At 49.5% G+C, this 22,514-nt stretch overlaps 1 protein-coding gene across 1 annotated transcript in view; it reads left to right on the top strand.

Annotated features, from left to right (window-relative positions):
* The first annotated feature begins 294 nt into the window (after nt 1-294).
* RAB26 (RAB26, member RAS oncogene family) overlaps nt 295-22,514 on the top strand; it is a 233,785-nt gene continuing 211,565 nt past the window's right edge. The window contains exons 1-2 of the mRNA XM_050968623.1: nt 295-566; nt 6,197-6,307. Coding sequence (XP_050824580.1) covers nt 345-566; nt 6,197-6,307 — 333 coding nt within the window. The 5' untranslated portion in view covers nt 295-344. The remainder of the gene's footprint in view (nt 567-6,196; nt 6,308-22,514) is intronic.

Here is a 22,514-nt window from a genome sequence, read left to right as displayed (position 1 = left end):
CGGGTCAGAGCGAAGCTGCCCGGCTCCCTGCCCCGGCGGGGCGCATTGCCGCTGGAGCCCCGGGGCTGGGTCCCGCCCCTGCCCGGCTGCCATTGGCCGCCTGCCCCGGCTCGGGCGCTCCCAGTGGCTGCCGGAGGTGCCCGTCAGCGGGAGGCTGCCCGGAGCCGGCAGGGGCAGAGCTGCAGCCCGGCGATGCGCTGGGGCCGGCGCGGTGGGGCCGGGGCCGGGATGCTGCGCCCGCTCCCCTGCAGGCGGCTGGCCCAGGCTGCGCGCTGAACGCGCCGCTCCCGCCAGCCCAGCGCGCCCGAGCCGGCTCCGGGAGCCCGGCGCTGCCCGGCCGGAGCATGTCCAGGAAGAAAACCCTCAAGAGCAAGGGGGGAAGCGGCTCCTCGCCCCCCGCCGCGCTGCCCCCCGCCAAGGAGAACGGCCAAGCCGGCGGGGCGGCGGCGGCCAGAGCCAAGGGGGGCAGCAGCCGGCCCCGCCCGGAGCTGCCCCTCAACGGGGCGGTGCTGCCCAGCCGGCCCTCCCTGAGCAGCAGCGGGGAGTTCTACGACGTGGCCTTCAAGGTAAGGGGAGCGCCAGGGCTGCGACCCCAGGGCGGGACCCTGGAGCCCCGAGAGGGGCGCACGGAGCCCGGGGCTGGGGAGGGGACCCTGGAGCGCCGGGAGGGGCGCACGGAGCCCGGGGCTGGGGAGGGGACCCTGGAGCGCCGGGAGGGGCGCACGGAGCCCGGGGCTGGGGAGGGGACCCTGGAGCCCCGGGAGGGGCGCACGGAGCCCGGGGCTGGGGAGGGGACCCTGGAGCGCCGGGAGGGGCGCACGGAGCCCGGGGCTGGGGAGGGGACCCTGGAGCCCCGGGAGGGGCGCACGGAGCCCGGGGCTGGGGAGGGGACCCTGGAGCGCCGGGAGGGGCGCACGGAGCCCGGGGGAGGGGAGGGGACCGGACCCCTGGGCCAGGGCGCGCAGCCCGCAAAGTTTAGGGGGAGGACTAGGATGCTTGGAGGGAACCAGGGTGCCGGGTTGGGGCGCACCAAGCCCGGGGCTGGGGAGGGGAGCCCGGAGTGCACGGACCCGCTACTGCTGGGCGGGTCCCGGCGCGCACAGATTCAAAGGGGGTCGGAGGACCCCAGGGCGATATGTGTGGGAGAATTTGGCCCCGGAACTTGGAGCGCGCTGGCCCACCGGGAGAGCCCGACTCCGGTAGCGGGGACCAGGCCGCCCCCCAAGTTTTAAGGCGCAGGAACCCGGCGTTGGTTGGCGCGGGCTGTTTGGGGGCTCAAGGAGGCTAGAGGAACGACCCGGCAGCCCCAGAGACCAGGAGAGGCCAGCGGGGTTCAGGAATAGGCTGCAGCACGAGGCCAGGGTGTCCTGGCACACGGCACAGCCTCGGGGGAGAGCCCTGCGCTGGGTGCCGGCTCGGGGTGCCGGCAAGTGGGGTGCAGTCGGGGTCCGTCCGGGAGTAGGGTGCAGAGGGTCAGGCTGTGGCTGCAGACAAAGGGAGCCGGGGGAACCATCTCTATGGGGGAATGGCAGCGGGGTACATATGGGGGCGGGGTGGCTGGACATGTTAAATGAACCACTCCAGAGACCCCCCCCCGCCCGCAGTCAGGCCCCTGGCAATGGGTCGGGGAGGCTCGAGGAAAGGGAGGGGATCCGCACGGGGATCAGCAGCTTCCCAGCCGGGAGTCTCCGCTCCAACTTTGATCCCAGGGAGGCTGGGCAGGGTCGGAGACGGGTGGGAAGGCGGGGCTGGGACCGAGCCCTGCAGCTTCACTCTGGCGGTGGAATAGAGCCCGGGAGCTCGGACTGAGAGCCGTGCAGCTGCACCTTAGCAGCCGCCGGGGAGGGGGGGAGTTGGGCTGGATACAGAGGAGGGTCTCCCTGGAACCAGGTGGAAAGGGAGTTAGTTGAGAGGGTAAGGGGCAGATCTTCGTGTCACCCCCACCCCAAACTTGACCCCTGGCACCCAGCCTGCTACTGCTATGACTTCCACCTATAAGGCTCCAGGATAAGTTCTCCTACTCAGCCCAGAACCCTGGCTGCAGTGAGCCCTGCAGGGCAGAGATTTCCCTTTGTTTTTCACCTACACTTTATTTTACTCTGGACATCTGTGCTAGTGTGTGCAGCAACCCCTCTTGGCTCGCACGCCCCCCCCCCCCCCCCCCCTGTTAGGCAGTTCCCAGCGTGGTGCCCTGCTAGCTTCCAGGCTTCTGCAACCTCCCTGGCCCTTGCCCCAATGGGTCTGAAAAATGGGGTTGAAAAGAAATAGTTGAAGATGTTCCTGTCTTAACAGCCTGGTGACAAGATAACTAGTCAGTTATATGCCATAGGGAACATGGGCATTAAGGGGTGCAGCGTTACCCTTTGTGATCTTGTAGCTTTGTGGCTTTCACTGGAACGTTAAAAAGTCGGTGTCCCCCTGTGTACAGCAGCTGCTCTTCCTTTGCCTCTTGAATTCTGGAAGTGAGCTGCATTCTCTGTAGGGCAGTGGTGCCTCTTGTCCCCAGGCACTGGGCTAGGTGTGGTACCAAGAGAAAATTAGAAACCTGCCCACAGTCTCTTGTGCAGGCGGCTACTGCAAATACAGTTCTTCTTTGTGCTTGTGGGGGAGAAGCTCCCTGAAAAACATACTTTGAAGGGGCACTGTTCAGATAATCTCGCCTCTAAACTCCGAAACATGCTCATTTCTCTTCTGATTCTTCATCCCTGGGCTGCAGCAGTGAAATTAGATTGGCCAGTTTTGCTCTCTGAGTCTCAGGCACAAGTGACTGGGATCCAGCAGGTGGTTTAAATGCAAATCCCTTCCCACCCCCCTTAAAAATCCTCCTTTTCTACTGACCTTTTACAATGACGAATCCAAAGCTTTCTGTTCCAATTAGGTATTGGAACCCTCTGGTTCCCCCTTAACAACATCTAAACTTGGCTTCTAAACCGAGATGACAGTGTTCCTCTAACCAGCTGCAATGTGCTGATTCTGCCTGCAGCTGATGGAATTTCATTAGTTTGTACCTTTTGCCTGGTCTGCGTCTCCGTATTTCTGGGGCACCTATCACCACTGGATCTAAATGTCAATTCCAGTGTAGTCACAGGGCCTTCTGTTTGCCCACCTTGGAGCCCCCTGGTTTTGTTTGGCCTGAATCTGTAATTTCTCATGACCCAGCCTGCTCTGAGCCTTGCCTTAACCCAGTTCCCTCTGGCGTTGAGGATCAAGCTGTGTGGAAGCCAGTGCGGGTTGCAGCAAGGTGCGAACCTTGGCGCAGTGTATAAAGAGACTCGGTGCCTTTGGCACCCTGCACAGCCAGGACATGATAGAAATTCAGTGTGTGGCGTGACAGATCAATTGCCTTTGGCTGAAGTGAATTCAGTGCTCCTGACACATCCGCAGCCCTGGAGCCTGAACGGTTCTGTTTCCTCTCCAGAGAAGGTGCAGCAGAGGCAGAGGCAGCAGCTCAAGCTTCCCTACGCTCAGCTCTAGCTTGCAAGGCTCCTCTCTTGCTATCCATCTCTCTGACCCATCCTGTCCTTGGTCTCTGCCGAGATGGCCAGCAAGAGGGCCAGGGACTGTCCGTTACCATGCTTTTTCCTGACTGGGACACCTGCTCCGTTAGGAACTGGATAGAAAACATCAAAGAGCTGCCAGCAAGAGCTACCAGCCTCTGATTGAATTTGGTCTGGCTTCGTGTTTGAACGAGTGACAGAGATGAATGCCCCCGCAGCCCATAAAGAGCTGATTTGTAGGACTCTTATTCCCAGTCACTGGAGGGCTCTAGTCCTCATCAGAGATCGTTGCTGTGTACAGGAGCGCAAGGCAGAGGCTACACTCTGACCTTTAATGCACTAGTGTACAACGGGCCTCACTTCAGGTCAAACGAGCGATGTCAGCATATAACCTGAGATCAGACTCTGACTCCGTGGACCTTCCCCATCTCGCATTCTGGCATCTGCCCAAGATGATGAGAAACTCAGTGCATCTGTCCGAATCCAAGTGACTTGCTAGCGAGCTGGTGTCTGTAAACCTATAAAGATTAAGCTCTTGTCCTGTCCTGTCCCCAGTTAATGAGTGGCACTGGTGCAAGTCAGATTTGTCCTGCTTGGCCGTTTGTTGTGAATAACAGCCCCATGGGAACGTTGCTGATCCCACTAACTCCCTGCATTTGGGCACACTTAGAATTCCAAGGCTGGAGTTGAAAAGTGAACTTGGAGCTGGCCCTCTTGCCAGACATCTAGACCAGAACTCCCTCCTGCTATGCAGGCAGCTATCTTAGCCGGAGAAAGAAGATTGTTTATTACAGGACACCAAGTGAGACTGATTTGCAGAGAGCTAATCTTTGTAAGGGAAGCCATCTGCTGCCTGGCTGGATTGACAAGCTCCATTTTTAAGGTTATAGTGCATATAACATTGGGGTGTGTGTGCGTGTATCAGACCTTGGAACACAATGCTTTTGGGTACTGTTATGATTTACATACTAAGTCATAAGAGCAGGATGGGGGTGGGGGTGGATGGGCTGCTGCTCAGGCACAGAGCTCCCAGGATGAAATCCTGGCCCCGTCAATGGGAGTTTTGCCACTGAATTTGCACCCCTGGTTTCTAGTCCATCTTTGCCAGTGTCCCCACCGAGTGATCCTCAATAAGTCAGTTGTGGCCTGATCCAAAGCCCACTGAAAGCAAAGCTAGTCAGTCGGCTCACTTCAGTGGGCTTTGGGGCAGGCCCGCAGAAGTACTGGGCATCCACAAATCCCAGTGAAGCTAATGGAATATGCAGGTGCTCAGCACCTTTAAAATTAGCCCACTGACTTCTCTTGGCTGCATCCTGCTCCACTGAAGTGAATGAAACCTGAGTATAGCTGTTACCGTTCCCCTATCTGTAAAACGGAGACGTGGCCCAGATCGTCCAAAGCTTTCAGGCCCCGTTACTGACTTGTGCACATGCTGCTGTTAATAGTGTGTAGCATCTAGGCTTGAGGACAATATCTCCAAACCGTACATACTGGCTGTACGTCGTAAGAGCCCCCTGAGGATCTTTCTAGGGTTATTAATGTGTATTTTAAAAATTGCCTGGTTACATGGCACGTCTGGTTAAATAACATACCTTTGTACACGCAGAATAACTAGGGGCCAGATTCTGTTACCCTGTTACCCTTACTCCTCCTGCAGTCCCAGTGACCTGCATGTAATGTAGGAATTGCCATAATGGATCAGACCCAAGGTCCATCTACCCCTGTGTCCTGTCTCCAAGAGTGGCCAGTGCCAGATGCTTCAGAGGAAAGTGGAAGAACCGCACAGTAGCAGATATGGGATAATCTGTCACCCACATTAGGTGTCATCCTGGTCTCTAAAAGTCAGGGTTTGGCTTAAATCCTGAACTATTAGGTTTAATGTCGCTAACAAAAAATTTGGAAGGATTAATGTGTCAAAATATAACCGATCCCTTTTGGAATCTTGCTGAATTCTTGGCCTTAACAGTTGGCAATGATTTCCAACGTCTAATTACATGGTGGGTAAGAAAAAAATAGTCACTCTTATCAGTTTTGCATTTACCACCGTTCTATTTCATTAAATGGATCACTTGATGATTACCTCCTCTGTTCATTCCCTCTGAAGCACCTGGCACTGGCCGCTGTGGGAAGACAGGATTCTGAGCTAGATGGACCTTTGGTCTGACCCAGTATGGCCATTCGTATGTCGCCTTATTTTTGTTTTATAACACAAGGAGAACAGAAGCTCTCAAAGCATCTCTCTCTAATGAAAGTGGTTGAGGTTTGTAGCATACTGTCTTTTGCCAGGGTCCTAAAGTTATCTGCTGTAAGTGTCATGTGAGCAGCAGCATTTGGCCATTGCAAGGCAGATTTGTGGATGTCGTAGCAATCCGTACAGGGGATTTTTCTTCCCTTGGTCTAAGTCAGACACCAAGGGGGTGTCTCTTTAATCTCGGACAAGTGATAACTTTTAATAACATTTTTTAAAAGTAGAAACCTTGTTCTCACTCCTGGCCTTGAGGAAAAATGAATCTAACTGTAGCCCCAAGCCTGCAAAGATGGAGGCATGTGTTTAACTTTGAGTGTGTGAGTTCCCGTTAACATCAGTGGGGTCTTTGGTGCTGGGACCAGTCTGGGTAGTTAGGTTTCCCTAAGGAAAGCCCTCCTCCTCCTTTTTACAATAATGTCTAACTTGCGTTGCACTCGGTTTTTTGTCATAGGTGATGTTGGTTGGTGACTCTGGGGTTGGCAAAACCTGCCTTCTGGTGCGGTTTAAAGATGGCGCTTTCCTGGCCGGCAGCTTCATTTCTACGGTTGGAATTGACTTCAGGGTAAGGTGCTGTTGAACAGCTTTATACAATGTTGCTTTTTCGTGGTGTCCCTCCCTCCCCTGACCCTCCTTCCTGTATTTAACTATTCCATGAGTAGCAAATGCCAACCTCCAAGTTCTCAGGGTGAGGAAGATTTCCTCCCCAGCTGCTGCTAAAGCACCGTCAGGGTTACAACACATGTGCTTTGTAAAGCCGTTGCTTTATCTGCTCTAGTGGAGTTTCAGAATGTGATGTATTGCCATCTCAGGGTGTGGGGAAACGGGTTTTCTGTTGCCATACGCTAGTAATAGCCTGGGAAATTCGGATGGGAGAAGCGGAAGCTTCATATTTTCTGTTTTAAGATGCTGCTTTGATGTATGTGTATTGGGATGTCATAATCACAGGCATATGACCTCACTGCAGGGTCCAGCATGAGTTGAAAACCTCAGCGGGTAGGAGAGAGCTTCATTCAGACCCATATAGCTAGGCTGTTAACAATGGGAGCAGTGCTTGATGTGTGCCAACGCTGAGCCCCGGCACCTCTGGGCTTGGCAGTCCATAGCCCCGGCACCTCTGGGCTTCCTGCGTAGTTATGAATGTAAAAAAATTGCTTGAGCTGCAGCACCTCATCCGTTACAAATTAAGCGCTGAGTGGTTCATAGGAAAATACTGGCAGAGGGAATGTTTCGTTTAATCTCCACCCTCCCCACTGCTTGGGGGCAGTGCTTCCTTTTCGGGTATGCCTGGTGTCTGTGCAGTGCATCAGCCCCAAGCTGTGGGAAGGGCTCTCTGATATGCAGGAGGCCGCATCTGAAAGTGTGTTTTGTTTGTCTGTGTTACAGTGTGGGTTACGCTGCAGCAGCCACACCACTTTAGGCTGATCTCAAAAGCAAAGTAGAATCAGGCCTGGTCCCATGGCATAGGGACCCACCGGCAAAGCAGACCAGGGCACTGCTGGAAGTGATGTTGCTGACACCGGGACATACTTGTCCCTCCAAGCCTGTGTGACCCTGGGTCCTAGCACAGTTCTGGGGAGCCCAGGTGCTGATCAATATTGGCTTCACAGAAGATCTGAAACTGAGGTCCTGATTATGCATGGTTACTAAAGGGCCACATAGCATCCTTCATTCACAAATTTCTGATAGTGTCTTGGGGAACTACATTCTATGTGCCTGCATTCCTCCTATTATTTTAACTTAATACAGTAGCTGCACTCCAGGAAGTCATGTGCTTTTCAGTGGACATTGATCAGTGAAATTTGTCCCCAGATTTAGGTTTTATATTATAAGCTTTTTTTAAAAAAGAAAAACAGAAAACCAATCAAAATATTTCTATCGATATTTAAAAAAATAACTTAAATGGAAACTCTTTTTGCAAACAGAAAATTTGCAACCAGAACTCTGCAGCACTGTGCTAGTGCTCGGGAGTGAAAATTAGTGGGAATTGACTGTAACTCTCCAATCTATTTTCTTTGTCTGAGCTGAGAAATGCAAAAAATAAAGAGGCAGCATAAATTGTGCCTAGTTAATGAGATGTGTAACATTCTTTCAGTTTTAGTAATCCAAGGTGGTGTGAGTAAGAGAGAGGAAGAAATTCCATTCCCTTAATAGTATGATTATTATTTTTAGACCTGACTGTCCTTTTAAACAGCTGCTACATTTCTCCTCAAAGGTGCTTGCATTTGTATGGTGTGTATATATTGATTGGCAAGAGGTTCCTGGGCAATGTGCAGTGTTTCCTATTGATATAGTACTTCTCATCCCAATCCAGGATATTAAAGAAGGCCTCCTGTTTTATAATGGGTCTTCCTTGGGTTCGAAATCGGGGGTTCACAACCACCTGCCTGTCCCATGTTGCTAAAGGGGAGGGCAGTCCCAGCTAGAGCCTGCTACATGGAGTTGAAGGGCAGCTCTGGCGGACTCTCATATGGAAAAGCTTGCGCGTCACTAGCATATCACTGTATCAGTGGGAGCAAAGCCTGCTCGAGCAGGTCAGCATGAATACAGAGTCCTTCAAGGCTGGAGGGGCTGGGAAAGGAGCCCGCCTTGGAAAGGTGGCTGGTAGAGCTGTCGTTTCTCAATGCGCACATCCCCTAGTCACCCGTGAGACGCCCAGCACGCAAACGGAGCTGGGATACTTTGCTCTCCTGCAGCCCCACCTCTGGAGCCTGAAAAGAAACGTGCTGCGTGAGCCGCTCAGCCAAAGATACCCTCACTGAGCCCATCGGTATTCCAAACCTGTCGTGTCAACAGCCTGGATACGAATGCGAATAATGAGGGAATGAAATGGATTTGTCTCCCCTCATTAGCACCAGACATAGTGTTTACCTGAATGTTAAACGTAAATAAACAAGAACCCAGCAATCCGAGAGAAGGGCTGATGGCAGCGCGGGCAGCGTGCTTTGGTGAGATGGAGCTGGAGAGCATGTTGCAGCAGATCCTGTGTTGGTGCTTATGGCAGCCTTGTGCTGTTGAGTTGCACGTTTCCTGAGTTCTCTCAGCATTTCAAAGCCCCTCGGCTCCCTGGTGCATTGACTTGGCGTATGCCAGCTCCTCAGCTGCCAGCTGCATTCTTCCCGTTCAGGACTGAGAACTGCCACCACAGGTACCCCCGTCTAACTCAGGCTTGCTGCTAAATTTCAAGGAGCCCTTTCAACGTGCCACCGCACAGGCCCAGCTTTCCAAACAGCCAGCCAGAGAAAATATGTCTCTTTAAACGTAATAGTTTGTGTATGTTTCATGCTGGTGACAGCCCTGGAGGCTGGAGACCTCAGCTGATCTGCAGAACAGTTAAACCACGGGCAACCACAGCGCACACGTGCCATTATGTGTCTGCTGTTACCTGGACGTGACCAATTCAGGGAGCAAGGGAGGTCAGCGTCCGTGGCCCACTCAGCCTCTGGCCTCCTGTAGGCAAGTTGCAGCCTGGACAGGTGGTAGCGGATTCTTTCCAAACACCCCATGTTTCTAAGTGGCAGTTGTGTCCTGTGAAGACACTCTCTGTTGTGAAGGGCTTGTTCTTTAGGGGTGACCATACCACGCTGCTGGTGAGCCGGGATCGAGCTCCTGAAGGCTGGACGCCCATCCAGCATGAAGAGGTGAGTAATTCTCTTTGGCATTAGAGATTTGTGCTGCCATTTCTCGGGGCAGCCCCCAGGACGTCAGCTTCTTGCCACCAGGGCCCTGCCTGTCTCGAAAATGACCTGTTTGTATCATTTCATGTTTTGTTTAAGGGACAGCAGTCCAGAGAGAGAATACAAGGCTGTGGAACCAACTTTTTATGAGAGAGTAAATGCCCAAGAGTAGCCATTTAATGGCATTTGGCTCCGTGAACGTTGCAAGGAAAACTGGTTCATGAAAGTTCTTAAGCATGTTTTTGTGTCCTGTTGACATCAGTGAAGTGGATCAGGCCCGCGGACAGCAATTCCGGTCCCCAGGCAGACTAGTCAGTGGGCCCCCATGCACGTACAAGCCATGACCGCACGGACGTGGTCCACCTGGCATTTGGGAGATGCTGCATGTGTGCTGGCTGGTGCCACTTCCGCCTTGATTCGTTAGCACTGACCCCCTCACTTGGTAAGGCAACTCCCATCTTTTCATGTGCTCTAATGCATATACTGCCTACTGTATTTTTCACTCCATGCATCTGATGAAGTGGGTTTTAGCTCACGAAAGCTTATGCCCAAATACATTTGTTAGTTTCTAAGGTGCCACAAGGACGACTCCTTGTTTTTGCTGATACAGACTAACACGGCTACCCCTCTGAAACCTGTCATGAATGCTAACCCTGTCATAAGGTGACAAATACAGGGTCATTTGCTTAAAAAAAATAAATAAATAAACAGCCTTATCCAAAATAAATACAATATAACGCATTCCAGCAACTACACACATCTACATACAAAAGAAAACAATATAAACCTTATTGTCTTACTATCTTTGTACTTATAACTTGGAAGCAGAAGATTAGAAAGCCAGGAGGTAGAAAAATCACTCTCATAGCCTAGAGGGTCAGACCCAAGACAAAGAACTCGCACCCAAAACTTCCCTCCACCCAGATTTGAAAAAGTCTTGTTTCCTGATTGGTCCTCTGGTCAGGTGTTTCAGGTTACTCCTTTCCAGGTGAAAGAGACATTAACCCTTAGCTATCTGTTTATGACAAACCCATGATGGACTACAGTCATTCATGTACTATTCCTGATTTCTGCAGGGGTATTTGTTGTTCATAAGGACTCTCCAGGCTCTGGATTGTTTGAAATTCATGTTTCTTGTTGTGAGATCGGTTCTCAAACTCGCACAGTTTTGTGTCTACTCCTTGACTGAGTGAGCCGTTTTTTTTTAAACAGCAGAACAAGATATAATGAGCTGCTGGTTTGAGTGTTCAGACATTTGTATTAAACATTGTAAATCTGGGATTTGTGAAGACTTTCACAACCATGTAGCAGTCTCGTGAATAGCTGATAGCTCTGTGACCAGTAGCATGTTGAAATTAGTGCTTTATCTGTGAATCAGTTTTGCTGCTTGACTAGCTGTACTAACAGCCTGGACTTGGGGTATATAGCACCTTTCATAGCATGATGTCCCTCCTTTTGCATCACTGTAACAGCAGCTTTTGGGCCTGTTTTTCACATTGCTATGCTGAGTGATATATCTCGCTGAATAGCGATTGTGACCCTATAATAAATCAGTGACCTGTTCTTTATCTGTTACCATCGTACAACACCTTTCCTGCTGTGCCTGTCTGCACCTTCCTTTTCTTTTTTTGGTAGGCAGTAGCTCAAAATGTGTAAGAATCTTGCCCTAAGTGTAGATAGAAGTGTTAGGTACTTGCTGTGCCTATGATCCAAACCAAGCAAAAATATGTCCTTGTCAGCTTTGTAGTGTCCTTAATGCCTCGATCCAGCACAGAGCATTTAGATTCATTCTGTAGCAAACATGCACTTTTCCTCTAATAACTTCTTTCCCCCCTGGATTCTTCTCAGTAGTTCCTCAGATCTCTTCTATTTCTTGGAGCATTGCCATGAGATCAATGTTCCTTTCAAGCTGCTAGTAAGCAGGTGTATGAACAATATCTTTCTAGTATTTGCCTTTTTCTGGTACAGTGCCTAGGATAAGACATAAAAGGATTGGTTCGAAATCTCTGTGGAAATCCCAGAGATGGTGCTACCTGCAAATAGAGTAGCCTTTAGGGACAGAGCAGGTGGATGAGTTTTACATAGCTGCCAAGTTACAGCTGGATTTGTAAAACCAAATTTAAGTTATGGATTCAGTTTTGCTGAAAGTAATTGCTCAATATTGTATTTTAAAATGGAATGTGTTTTACTACCCAATGCAGTGCCTAAAACACTGACTTTTGATACTGAAGTCCGATGAATTATTCATTGGAATGCCTTCTGCGTTTTCTAGTGCCGGTAGAAAATCAAATTATGGTAACTCACTTCTCTAGCATATCAGTTTATGCAACATATATTGAGTAGTCATGTGGCGAAACAATACAAAGAAAACTATGTAACTCTGCTGAAATTTATTACGGATTTTGAAAAGAACTAATGGGTTTTGGACATGGAGATGTACAGCCAGAAGACTGTCTTATCTGCAGCAACTGTGTAATTGTACATCTCTTATAGTTTGCATTGCAGGGCTGCTGAGTCTGTCACTTAATAAGATGGGAGGTTTTTGCTGCATGAGTGAATGTGGTTTTTAATTTGTGTTTTGTCTAATAACAAAACCATTGCATCACAACTTTGTGTAACCTAGGGATTTGGCATCAAATTTTCTGACTAAAGTAAATTAACTATATATTGTTTTCAGTAAGCTATAATTAAGGGACTCTATACTGACAAATGGTGGGCTATCGCTGTTTAATGAAAAGGGAAATCAATTAATTTCATGGTAAGGCTGTTGTAAAGTATCTTGAGATTCAGCTGCAAACGTAAAATGTTGTTGCTGCTTCAACGGAGGCGCTAAAACTCTACAAAATTAAGCCACTCGCCAACCTGTGAGATAAGTACTGTCTTTCATTGCACAGATGGGGAAATCTGAAGCACAAGAGGGTAGGAAACTTATCCAAGGTCACAGCTGGGGTCATTGGCTGTTGAGAAGAAAACCTAAATCCCCATGACGCAGAGCACCAGGTCTAAATGCTCGCCTCCGCTAAGGTCCAGAAAACCAGACCAGAGGTCTGCTGGCGGCTTGGTTATACCCTCCAAAGCTAGAGATTCCAAGAGAAGGCAGCATGTCCGCCTAAGCCATGCTGATGTATCACCTGGGGTGGTTAAGACTCTCGGGTTTCTGGGGAATTCTGCATCCCGTTTGGATTGTAATAATCCAGAGGTGGCCAGACCACGGCTCACGAACCACATGTGGCTCTTTAAGTGTGGCTCCCTGTTATGTGTCCTGCCCACCACAATCTCCGCCTAGCAGACTTGGGGAGAAGAAGCTCAAGGTTTCCACCCTGCGGCAGGGCTTCTGCCAGAGACGACTGGTACCTGCTGAGAAGGGGTGGGGGGCACAACATGAAGATTTGCCTGCTGCTCCCAGGTGTTAGCGCTGCCTGTGGCGAGGCAGCAGCGAACAGCTGGGTGCTGCAGGGAGGGGCCACTGCTTTAGCTCCAGAACCAGCAGCAAAAGCAGCGGCTCTCTCTGCAGCTCCCAGCTGTTTGGTGCCACCCTTCCCCAGGGCCACAGCTCCCAGCTTGTCAGCTCCAGCAACTGCTGTGCAAGGAAGGGGCCTGGCGGCACCATGTGATTGAGTGGGGCCAGCAACCCTAGCAAAAATATGTGGGGGCACGTGACCCCATGTGCCCTCCCCAGGCATTGCCTCTGGCTTCTGCCCAGCAGGGAGGGGGGCCTCAGGGCTCCAGCCCCCTGGAACATGCCTGCTGGGGCTCCCAAACTTCTGCAGATCGTTGTATGTGGCTCGGAGGGCCACTAAGTTTGCCTGCCCCGGTAAATAATCAATGAGTGATGCACTTGTACATACAGATGTCACAGCAGGGAACTCAGCTGCATACAGAGGAGCAAAGTCTGGGACCGGTTGTTCCAGAATTCCAGGCGTACCCCACGAGCGCGTAACTAAAATCTCCTCCTTTAGGTACCAGTACAATTACGACTTATGTCCACTCTGCAGCCGGCCCATAGTGAATGACAGAATCGCCCAAACTCCGGAGTTGGTCTGAATCCACCCAGCAGAGGGAAGAGGCTGCAGCCGATTCCTCAATGGGACCTTTGAGTCTGCATCTCTTTGCAAAGTGAGCGCCCAATGCAGTGGCAGTTCAAGAAAGGCCTCGTGTAGCCGAGTGCGTCTGTGCTGTCGTGACTGCCCAGCCAGTCCTCCTGATTGCTGTCTCTGCACTGTGGAGGAGTGGTGAAAGGCGCGCCAAGAGCAGCTTTGCAGAACTGCTCCGCTCTGAATCAGTGCCCCCCTTCCCCTCACAGGAGAGCAGAGATGCAGGGCCGGTCTAGTAAGCACCAGAGAGGTGCTGGTCCTATGCTGAATCGTACAGCCCTGTCCTCGCTGTGCGTGTGCCGGATTGCGTCTCTCTGCTTAATAAAACACGATGAATAAACAGTTTGTTTATGTCTCTGTCTGGCATGCAAGCCCTGCAAACATACCCACGGTGTCTTCCTGTACAGCTCACCCTGGCCAGAACAGCAGCTCGCCAACAGAATGGACAGTCTGCAAAGTCCCTGCTGCTTCTCTCTAAGGAGGAGCGATCTGTCCAAGGTGCTTCCGTGTACCCAGGTGGCTGCCTGTAACATTTTTCATGCAGCATCCAAGGCCCTCTCTGGCATCTGATTTCAACACTACATTGGAAGAGAGGCAAGATGATCCTCTCTCCTCCCAAAGAGGATGAGCTATGGGGCTACGGTCTAGTGGTCCCAGCCGCTATTAATTTCAAGAATATTAAACCGTTAGGTCTCCACAAAGCTATTTTGTAATGGTTTACATAATACTGAACAAATCTAAATGAATGAAACCCTTTAAAATTAATCTGGCATTGTCATTTCTAATGGACTATTAGTTTTTCATCATTCTGTCATGTGCACAGCCCCTTTGCCAGGTTTGTTTTTTAGAATAGTCTCTGAGAACAGTATCCCTTTGAGTTTAAATACATTGTGTGAAGTAGAGCTGTGGTGATGTAGAAATACGAGTGGCCCAGCAAGGATTCAGTTTTTCACAAAATGCATCAAACTGTGTCCATTAATTTTTAGTTTGGGCATAGAAATTATTTCAGCATCTTTTCTTTTTTTAAGCTGATTTTATGGTGGGAGCATTTTGAGTCCATCAGAAAAGACAGCGATCGTCTCCTTTTAGGTGGGGAGTGCCAGAACTCTCCAAGGCTCTGTACACCCTGGGGTAGCCAGCCCAAGGTGTTTGGGTATGGACGGGGGCTTATGAAAACTGATCCTTTACACATCGCTGTTGTTAATGGTAGAGCTGCATCTAAAACAAATCCAGAGCAGAAAGTAAGTGTGTTTAGCCTGATCATTTGAAAGGACAAAACCCAGTGGCTTTTATAGATACCATTGACTTTCATTAAGTGACAGAAATGTCTGTCCAAATTCCTATGCTATTTTCTTGGTTTCCTTCCAAAGGATAGGCCTCCCATCTTGTATTCTAGTTCATCCCAATAGGCTCCATTGGTGTCTCTTTAAAAAGAAATTAACTCTTTCCATAATTGAATCTACTGTTTCCTCTTTTTAGCTCAAGCATTTAGTTAATTTTGGGGGTCTTGCCAGTTGTTTCTGCTAGGAGGAGAAATTGGCAGTGGTGTCAGGTATTTCTGTGGTGCGATCCTGTTTACTTACAAAGAATGTACAAAGTTCTGTTTCCCTGAACACAGTAGGGATCAAACAGGGGCCAGTTTCCTTACGTACCTTTCCAAGCCTGCCTTTCCAGCCACCACTGTGACCAAAAGCTGTCTCTTTGCTTTCTCTGAGTCATGCTATAAATTCTTCTTTCGTTGTCTCCTGACTTTCTGCTGCTTTCCACCAACTTTCTGGCTGCCTCTGCCTCGGACATGCAATCAGATCAGTCCTGAGCCCTGGCATTGGCATTGTTTTGTCTATGGGTGGTAGCTTCCATTTTTTCAGCTATCACTAACCAAAGGGGCATTCACTACATCCCTCGTTTTGAAAATTGGCTAGAAAAGCCAGCAGCTCGATAGATCCAGACATGCTTGGTGAGGGCCATGCATCCTCCAACTTAACAATACTATAGGGGGCAAATCATGGATTTGGAAAAATCCTGTTAGTTCTGTTGCTCATCCTATGACTGACAAAATTCTACATCAAGCCCCCCTTTTTAAAATGTATATGTGCTGGACTCTTTCTCATGGTAACTGCTGGTGCGAAATCGGGGAAGCAAAACAAAATCCCGGAGTTTAAATTGGAGCTGAGGTGAATTTAATTACTTGCTTATTCAAGATGTGTCCTCCACCCCCACATCTCCCTCCTTTTGTAAATTGTCCATGAGCTGATCACGTTCCCCCAACCCCACATATGTTTTAATGGTTAGTTGTTAGAATGTTGCTTGGTTGTTCCGAGTATTCACAATCTGAGCTGTGTGTGCACGTTCTGTTCTCTGGTGGGTTTAACCTGACTCATGGAATCCAGTCTGCAGTGGGATCCGTGCAGGAAGTGACTATAACATTTGCATTCTGGGATAAAATTCTCCTCCGTGCAGAACGCTAGCAGGAGGCCTATGCACCATTTAAGGCCAAATTGGAAGGCTTAAGTTGCACCTGGACATTGTGCTGTTGCTTTGCACAGAGCTGAATTTCACCCTCTCTGCATACCATCCAATACTGGCTTAACATCTGCTGTTTTCATGGACATTCTGGCCTGAAAAGCCTTTTCACTAGAATATTCTGAGGATGTGAATATGAGGATACTGAATAGAAATAAAGCAAATTAATTTAAAAACTGGATTGACCGGTCATGGAATTTTAAATTATTTTTCCAGTTTTCACCCAGCTCAATTTTCTCTTTTCCCACTGCTTGCAACAATGACACCTTCTCTAATTATGGAGCTTAACAAGCATTGTCCGAGGTTGTTCGTACTCCAGTGGTCTCTGAGATAAGATTTTGTGTGCTGTGTTGATTTGAATGGCCCAGTACTTACCTGTTGCATCTGAAATTGCTGGTAACCATCTTCCAGAAAACCTCTGGGTACTCTGCCCTTCCATCTAGAGGCCCTGGTGCCTCCAGCCCAAATGCTAGCGTGTCCATCTGTTTTCTAAACCTTCATTTGTTTGGGGTTTTTAAACCAGATTATCTTCTTCCAATTTGCATCATTTTAGTTATGGATGCATTGCTTTCAGAGATTCCTTGCTCCACTGTGTTTGTTCCGTTTCTAATTAGACTGAAAGGGGGAAGAACGTCCCGCGATTCCAGCTGCATTTCCCCCCAGTCTTGCTAAACAACTTGATCCCAACTCTCTTCCCATAAAAGCTCACACCAGACCTCCAGACTTGGGGAAAAGGATTGACTCTGAGCTGTTCCACTTGGGCTCACCCCAGTTTCCAGGGCAGGAGACAGTTTCTTCCTCTGCCTTAGGCATTTCTCTACCTTTGTGATTTTCACTCTGGGCTTTGGAACTCCAGAGCTGTAGAACGGGTTTCCGCTCAGGATTTCCAGCCTCCTTAGGAATATTCAGAGCTCTTTGATTCAGAGCTGACTGCCATTTCTCTGTGCAAAGCCTGTCTGTAGCGCCTCCTTCTCCCTCAGTTCCTGTCGGACCGGGTGTTTGTTCCATTCCTCTGTGATCCCACCGTCTCTGTCACATGTTGCTCTGAAGGGAGGGTTGCACCTGTTCACGCTCTCCCCCTTGCCTGTTTATCTTCAACTTCTCTGAAGCTCCTGGATTTCTGGCTGTCATATTCATGTCCAAACTTCCCCTTCTGAAGGGCCGTGGTTGGCTTGGTTGGGTTCATAGCAATACAGCATTGTCTTTCCCCTCTAGGTGAGCGGTAATAGGAGGGTGTGAACATCTCTCAGCTGTTTGTGGGTCTGTGCAAATTGCAGAGGGGGTTCTCTCTTCATAGTGTAGAGGTGCATAGTGCATCCTTAAAAGCTCTCACAAATGTCAGCGATTGGCATCATCTGCAGAGCCCTCTCCTCATCCCTAGACACGAGGCATCTTCCAGCCAGTCTTGGCTGACACTGATGGAGCAATGGGCTTGTGGTGCCACTGCCAGGGCTGCACTTGTTCTGTATCTAAATAAGACTCTGGCCTCAGTGTTGTCAAGCTGGCAACCTTCCCGGGTCACTTAATATTCTGAGCAGGGCAAGCCTGCGTCCTGGTGATTAAGAGTCCTGAGAAGATGAAATTTAAGTGCCTCGCTGTAAATCAGAGGCAGGCGTCCTGCACCACACAGTGACACTGCGCAAGCAGCATCGTGGGGGTAATTACAAGAACACAGTGAAAACCCTAATTGAAATGAGAGCTCCATGCTTTGCTGTAGTTCTATTTCATTTTCACAGCCAGCTGGAGGGAGAGCATCATACCAAAGCCATAAAGTCAAAGGGCCAGTTAATTCCCAAGTTTATTCCTTTTTAGCTGATGGGAGTGATGCAAATGTTCTAATTTGGCTTTCCTTTATTCTGTCCGATCCTCTGTCCATCCGAGTGGCTGAATCAAGCCCACTAGCATCTCACTTAACCAGTCTTTGAATTGTTGGCTCCTGGATCATGAGGCTCTTCAGAAACTGTATCTTGCTTCTCCCTGTGAATCTCAGTGCTAATTAGAAGCTTATACCTTTGTGTTTTCCTCATGCATTTGCCAAGTTGTGCAAATTAAGATTTTTATAACTGGACCTGACATTTTAAAAGAAATGCAGCTTTTTAAAAACTTTTCTCCTTGGAACTCGCATTGTGATAAGAACTTGTCTGTCTCCTTGCATTAGCAGAGGAGATGCTTTCCATATTAATCGATGTTCTTCATCAAGAAGGTGGTGCTCTCCTGGCTGAATTTGGGAGAAGAGCTTTTTGGAAGCCCTTGTTTTTCTGAGCTCTGTAACTGGACGCTGTCCCCTGCATCCTCTTAAAATTTTTTTGCAAACCAGACATGTCCTGTTTCTCTCTGGTTCTGTGGGAGAATGTGGCTGTGATGAGAGCACTCGGCTGGCCAGCATGAGCTCATGTTGTAGGGATATATTTCATTGCAAAACCCTATGCCAGTGGCACCCCTCTGCGCCTTTCCCCCATTTTGCTTAGGGAAGATCTAAAGTGCAGTGAAGTGCATGGTGCAGGGCTACAGACGGAATCGGCATCAAACCCAGAATTGAGTGCTGGTGACCCTGACTCCCAGTCCTCTGCTCAGGCAACTGGGCCTTGTTTCCTGTTTCTGTAGCCAGCCTGCCTTTGCCTTGGCCCAGGAATCCATGTGCCTCCTTTCAAGTAAAACTTCAGCAGAGACGTCAGCTGTCGGATAGAGGTGCTGTTTCCCAAAGGAGCTCCTGCTCTGAAAGGACCCTGCCCAGTGTCCTGAACAGCCAGGCTTGGTGGCTTTCGCTGCCTTCAGACTTTGCAATGACTCGAGTGAAGCCTGATGGGTGTCAGACTGTACCCTGGCTTTTGTGGCATGGCCTTAATATGCCCAGAACAGATTGTTGCATGTGAATAATAATTCCCATTGAAATGACTCTACTCGAGCTTTTACAGCAGAGAGTCCTGGGAATTTTAACTGGTTTGCACGGAAAGCATTCCTGTCTGCATGCATTGTTGCACCTGGGCAGTGTCTCTAGCTCTGAGACACACAAGCTGTGATGTCTATGTGTGGGCACAACACTGAATCCCATTAAGCAGGCTTCTCGGGGCTGGTAAGTTGAGTTCATAACGAGAGCGCTCTTTGCTTTCGCCTTGGCTGTGCAAGGGAACTGTTGCTGTACACCATAAATAAAAGCGATTGCTTATGACCCTAAACTGTAAAGGCTGTTGATTTTCACTGCCCCCTTCTCCTTCCTAGAGCCAAAAGAGGCTGCATTTAATGTGACTTTGTTGATTTTTTTTTTTAAAAAAGGTGCAGTATGTATCTTTCCTCAGCAAAATTGCTGATGCAGTGTGGATGTATGACTATCAGAGAGAGAGACTAGCATTGCGAGGAACATGATAGTGTTTATTCCAAGCGCACAGGCTGTGCAGACTAGGATTACTGACCTTGCCTCAGCTAGCCAGAGCCTGGATTTACCTGAGATAAGGGGAACGGACAGTGTTGGCAGATGAACGAGCAGCCCCAGCATGGATCCACCTGTTAATATAAATTCTACATATTGAGCAGAACTTGTACATTTCCATTGCAGGTGACACTGATCTGCAGTGAATGTTATTTGATTCTCTCTCTCCAAGGGCTGTGTCAGGGTTATGGGGCTAGCTGCACCTCTTTCCCCATTCTGGTCTGAACCCCTTCAGGGGTTTGGCCTGTTGCTCTTACTTGTCTCAAGGTGAGATCTCACCGTTCTTCCACTCTGACTGGAGCCTGAGGGCATTATCCTGTGCACAGCAGACGCTTGCACCCTGCAGGTCTAGGTGGAGGCAAATCTACACTTAAAACACTGCTTCGGTCCTGGTGCAGCTGCGCTGCTAGAGTGCTTAATAAAGACGCTCTAGGCCAACGGAGGAGAGCTTCTCCCTTCAGCGCAGTTAATCCACCTCCCCTAGAGGCGGTAGCTCTGTCTGTGGGAGAAGATCTCCTGGTGACATAATCCCCCGGGGTAGATGGTGCTAAGGTAGGTATAATGACATCGCTCAGGAGTGTGAAAAATCCACACCCCTGAGCGACGTAGTTATAGTGATATAGGTCTGTAGTGTAGACCAGACTTGCATTTCAGCATTGGAGTTTTTTCCTCCTTTGGAAACCTGAGACCAGTGAGATAGTGACCAATGGCCGCCTTCAACCAAATCGTTTTATTTAACGGTTGGAACAATGTATTGAAGACAGAGGCTAACCACAGCCAAGCCTGCATGCATGGTTAGTCTCCTCTATTCTTGCACTTCTCCGTGAGCTAAGTAAGAGAGGCTTCCCTCGTGAGCTACCGGAGCAGAACAGAAGCAATTTACATTCTCCTGGCAAATGGTCTGGGAGCACAATGTAGTAAAATCTCCTTCTGTGAGCAAAGTAGTGATTGAAAGAACAGGGAAGTGGCATTTGATTCATAAAAATCTACAGAATCAGAGTTTCAGAGATGTCATCTTCTGCTGTGTGGTGGGGGAGGAGGGGACTCACTCCCCGCCCCCCCCATCCCTCTGGTTCCCTCTTCCAGGTCCTCCAGTTTTGATAATTACAGTGTTATTGGAAATGGGTCAAGTTGGGTATCATTTGAAAACCCTTTCTCCCATGAACACCGTGGTACAAAACATGTACAGTTATGAACAACTACATAGCTGTGTTGTTTGGAAAAACATTGAAAAATCAATGGCTTTTTAATTCTACTTTGATACAGGGCTGCATTGCGTACATAAAAAAGGCATTGATTGTGGTTGATCTTAGGGACATTAGTCTTGACATGTGGGACTGAAAACATTTATTCATCAAAGTCGTCATCATCAGGGTTGTCTCTGCCTAGAGCCCTGCTGCTCGATGCATCACACTGATCCTCATGCACGCCGCGCTCACACATCTCCGAACGAAGCAGACTGTGCTGGCCGAACATTGGCCATTAGCTCTGTAACAGCACCTGCCACCCCACGCTACTTTCTTTGCATTTGAGCACAGCCTTAGTCTGTTCTTCTTGATTGGAGCCTCCGGATTGATGTACCCTTGGTTAATTCTTTGGGTTTTGAAGGCATCAGACAAGTCACAACCCAAAGTATCCATTTGACTGACTCATAAGAACTTAAGAACGGCTGTACCAGGTCAAACCAAAGGTCCATCTAGCCCAGTATCTGTCTACCAACAGTGGCCAATGCCAGGTGTCCCAGAGGGAGTGAACCTAACAGGCAATGATCAAGTGATCTCTCTCCTGCCATCCATCTCCATCCTCTGATAAACAGAGGCTAGGGACCACATTCCTTACCCATCCTGGCTATTTCATCACGGAAGACTGCTTTTGTCATGATATTAATGAACCCGTGAGCTTTACACGTGGCCCCAGACTGAAAGTCCAGATCCTTTTGTGTCTGGGACTCTGACTCGGGGGGAGGTGCAGATAGGTTTGGGCACTCTGCATGGTGGCAGGCAGGATCACTGAGGGTACATCTGCACAGAAGGGGAAAAAAAACCCTGGCACCAAGTCTTGGAGCTCAGGTCAGCTGACTCAGGCTTGCACTGTGGGGCTAAAAATGGGAGTGCGGACGTTCCCGCTCGAACTCTGAGACCTGCTGAGGGAGGGAGGGTCTCAGCGCCCAAGCTCCAGCTGAGGGGGATGTCTGCACTGCTACGTTAAGCCCCTTAGCGCTAGCCCGAGTCAGTTGACATAGGCTCTGAGTCTTGCTGCAGGTTGGTTGGTTGGCAGTGCAGCCGGACCCTAAGGCGCCTTGCTCTGGCATTGTTTCTTAATGACCTTTTTAAGCGTAAGTCATTAGGCAACGGTTAGAAGGGGACCTCCTTCTGCCTCCCTAGGTGCAGGGCTCTGCTACCTGCACTGACTCTCAGGATAAGATACAGGCAGACCGTGGCGGTGCCAGGTCCAGTTATGGTGGTAATAATCCCCAAAGAACACCCCCCTGTTTGTCACACTCTGGCCCCTTCATACCTGGCCTCACAACTTCTAAGCTAAGCAGAGCTGGGGCTGCTCAGTGCTTGAACGGGAGACCTCCTCCCAGGAAACCTCTTGTGGAGTATTGAGGGTTCTCCCTGGGTTGCCTCCCCCGCTGCCTGCCCTGCACAGCAAAGTTCGCTGTCTGTCAGCACGGCCTTGCATTGTGTCCACGCTCAATTTTGAGGCCTGCCAACAAAACCTTGAAGTGTTGCCAGTGAAGTCACACCAGTTCCCCGAGTGACATAAACCCCCCATCGATACAGTCTACAGCACAATGCCTATGTGGACACAGCAGTATCTGTATAGATACAGCCAGTCCTCCAGCAGCAATCTCAGAGTGTAGCATTGAGACCAAGAGACCTTCTCCGTTGGATCATATGAACTGGAACCGTAAACTCCCTGAACATTAAATCTCACCAAATGAGGGTCAGTCCATCCTCCTCCTCATATCTACTCATACTCTACACCCGAACATAACCACTTTATGAACTTCATACCATCATGGGGGAGGGACAGCTCAGTGGTTTG

The sequence above is a fragment of the Gopherus flavomarginatus genome, chromosome 9 (assembly GCF_025201925.1).
Source record: "Gopherus flavomarginatus isolate rGopFla2 chromosome 9, rGopFla2.mat.asm, whole genome shotgun sequence".
Lineage (NCBI taxonomy): Eukaryota > Metazoa > Chordata > Testudines > Testudinidae > Gopherus > Gopherus flavomarginatus.
This window is presented reverse-complemented; position numbering and strand designations above follow the sequence as displayed.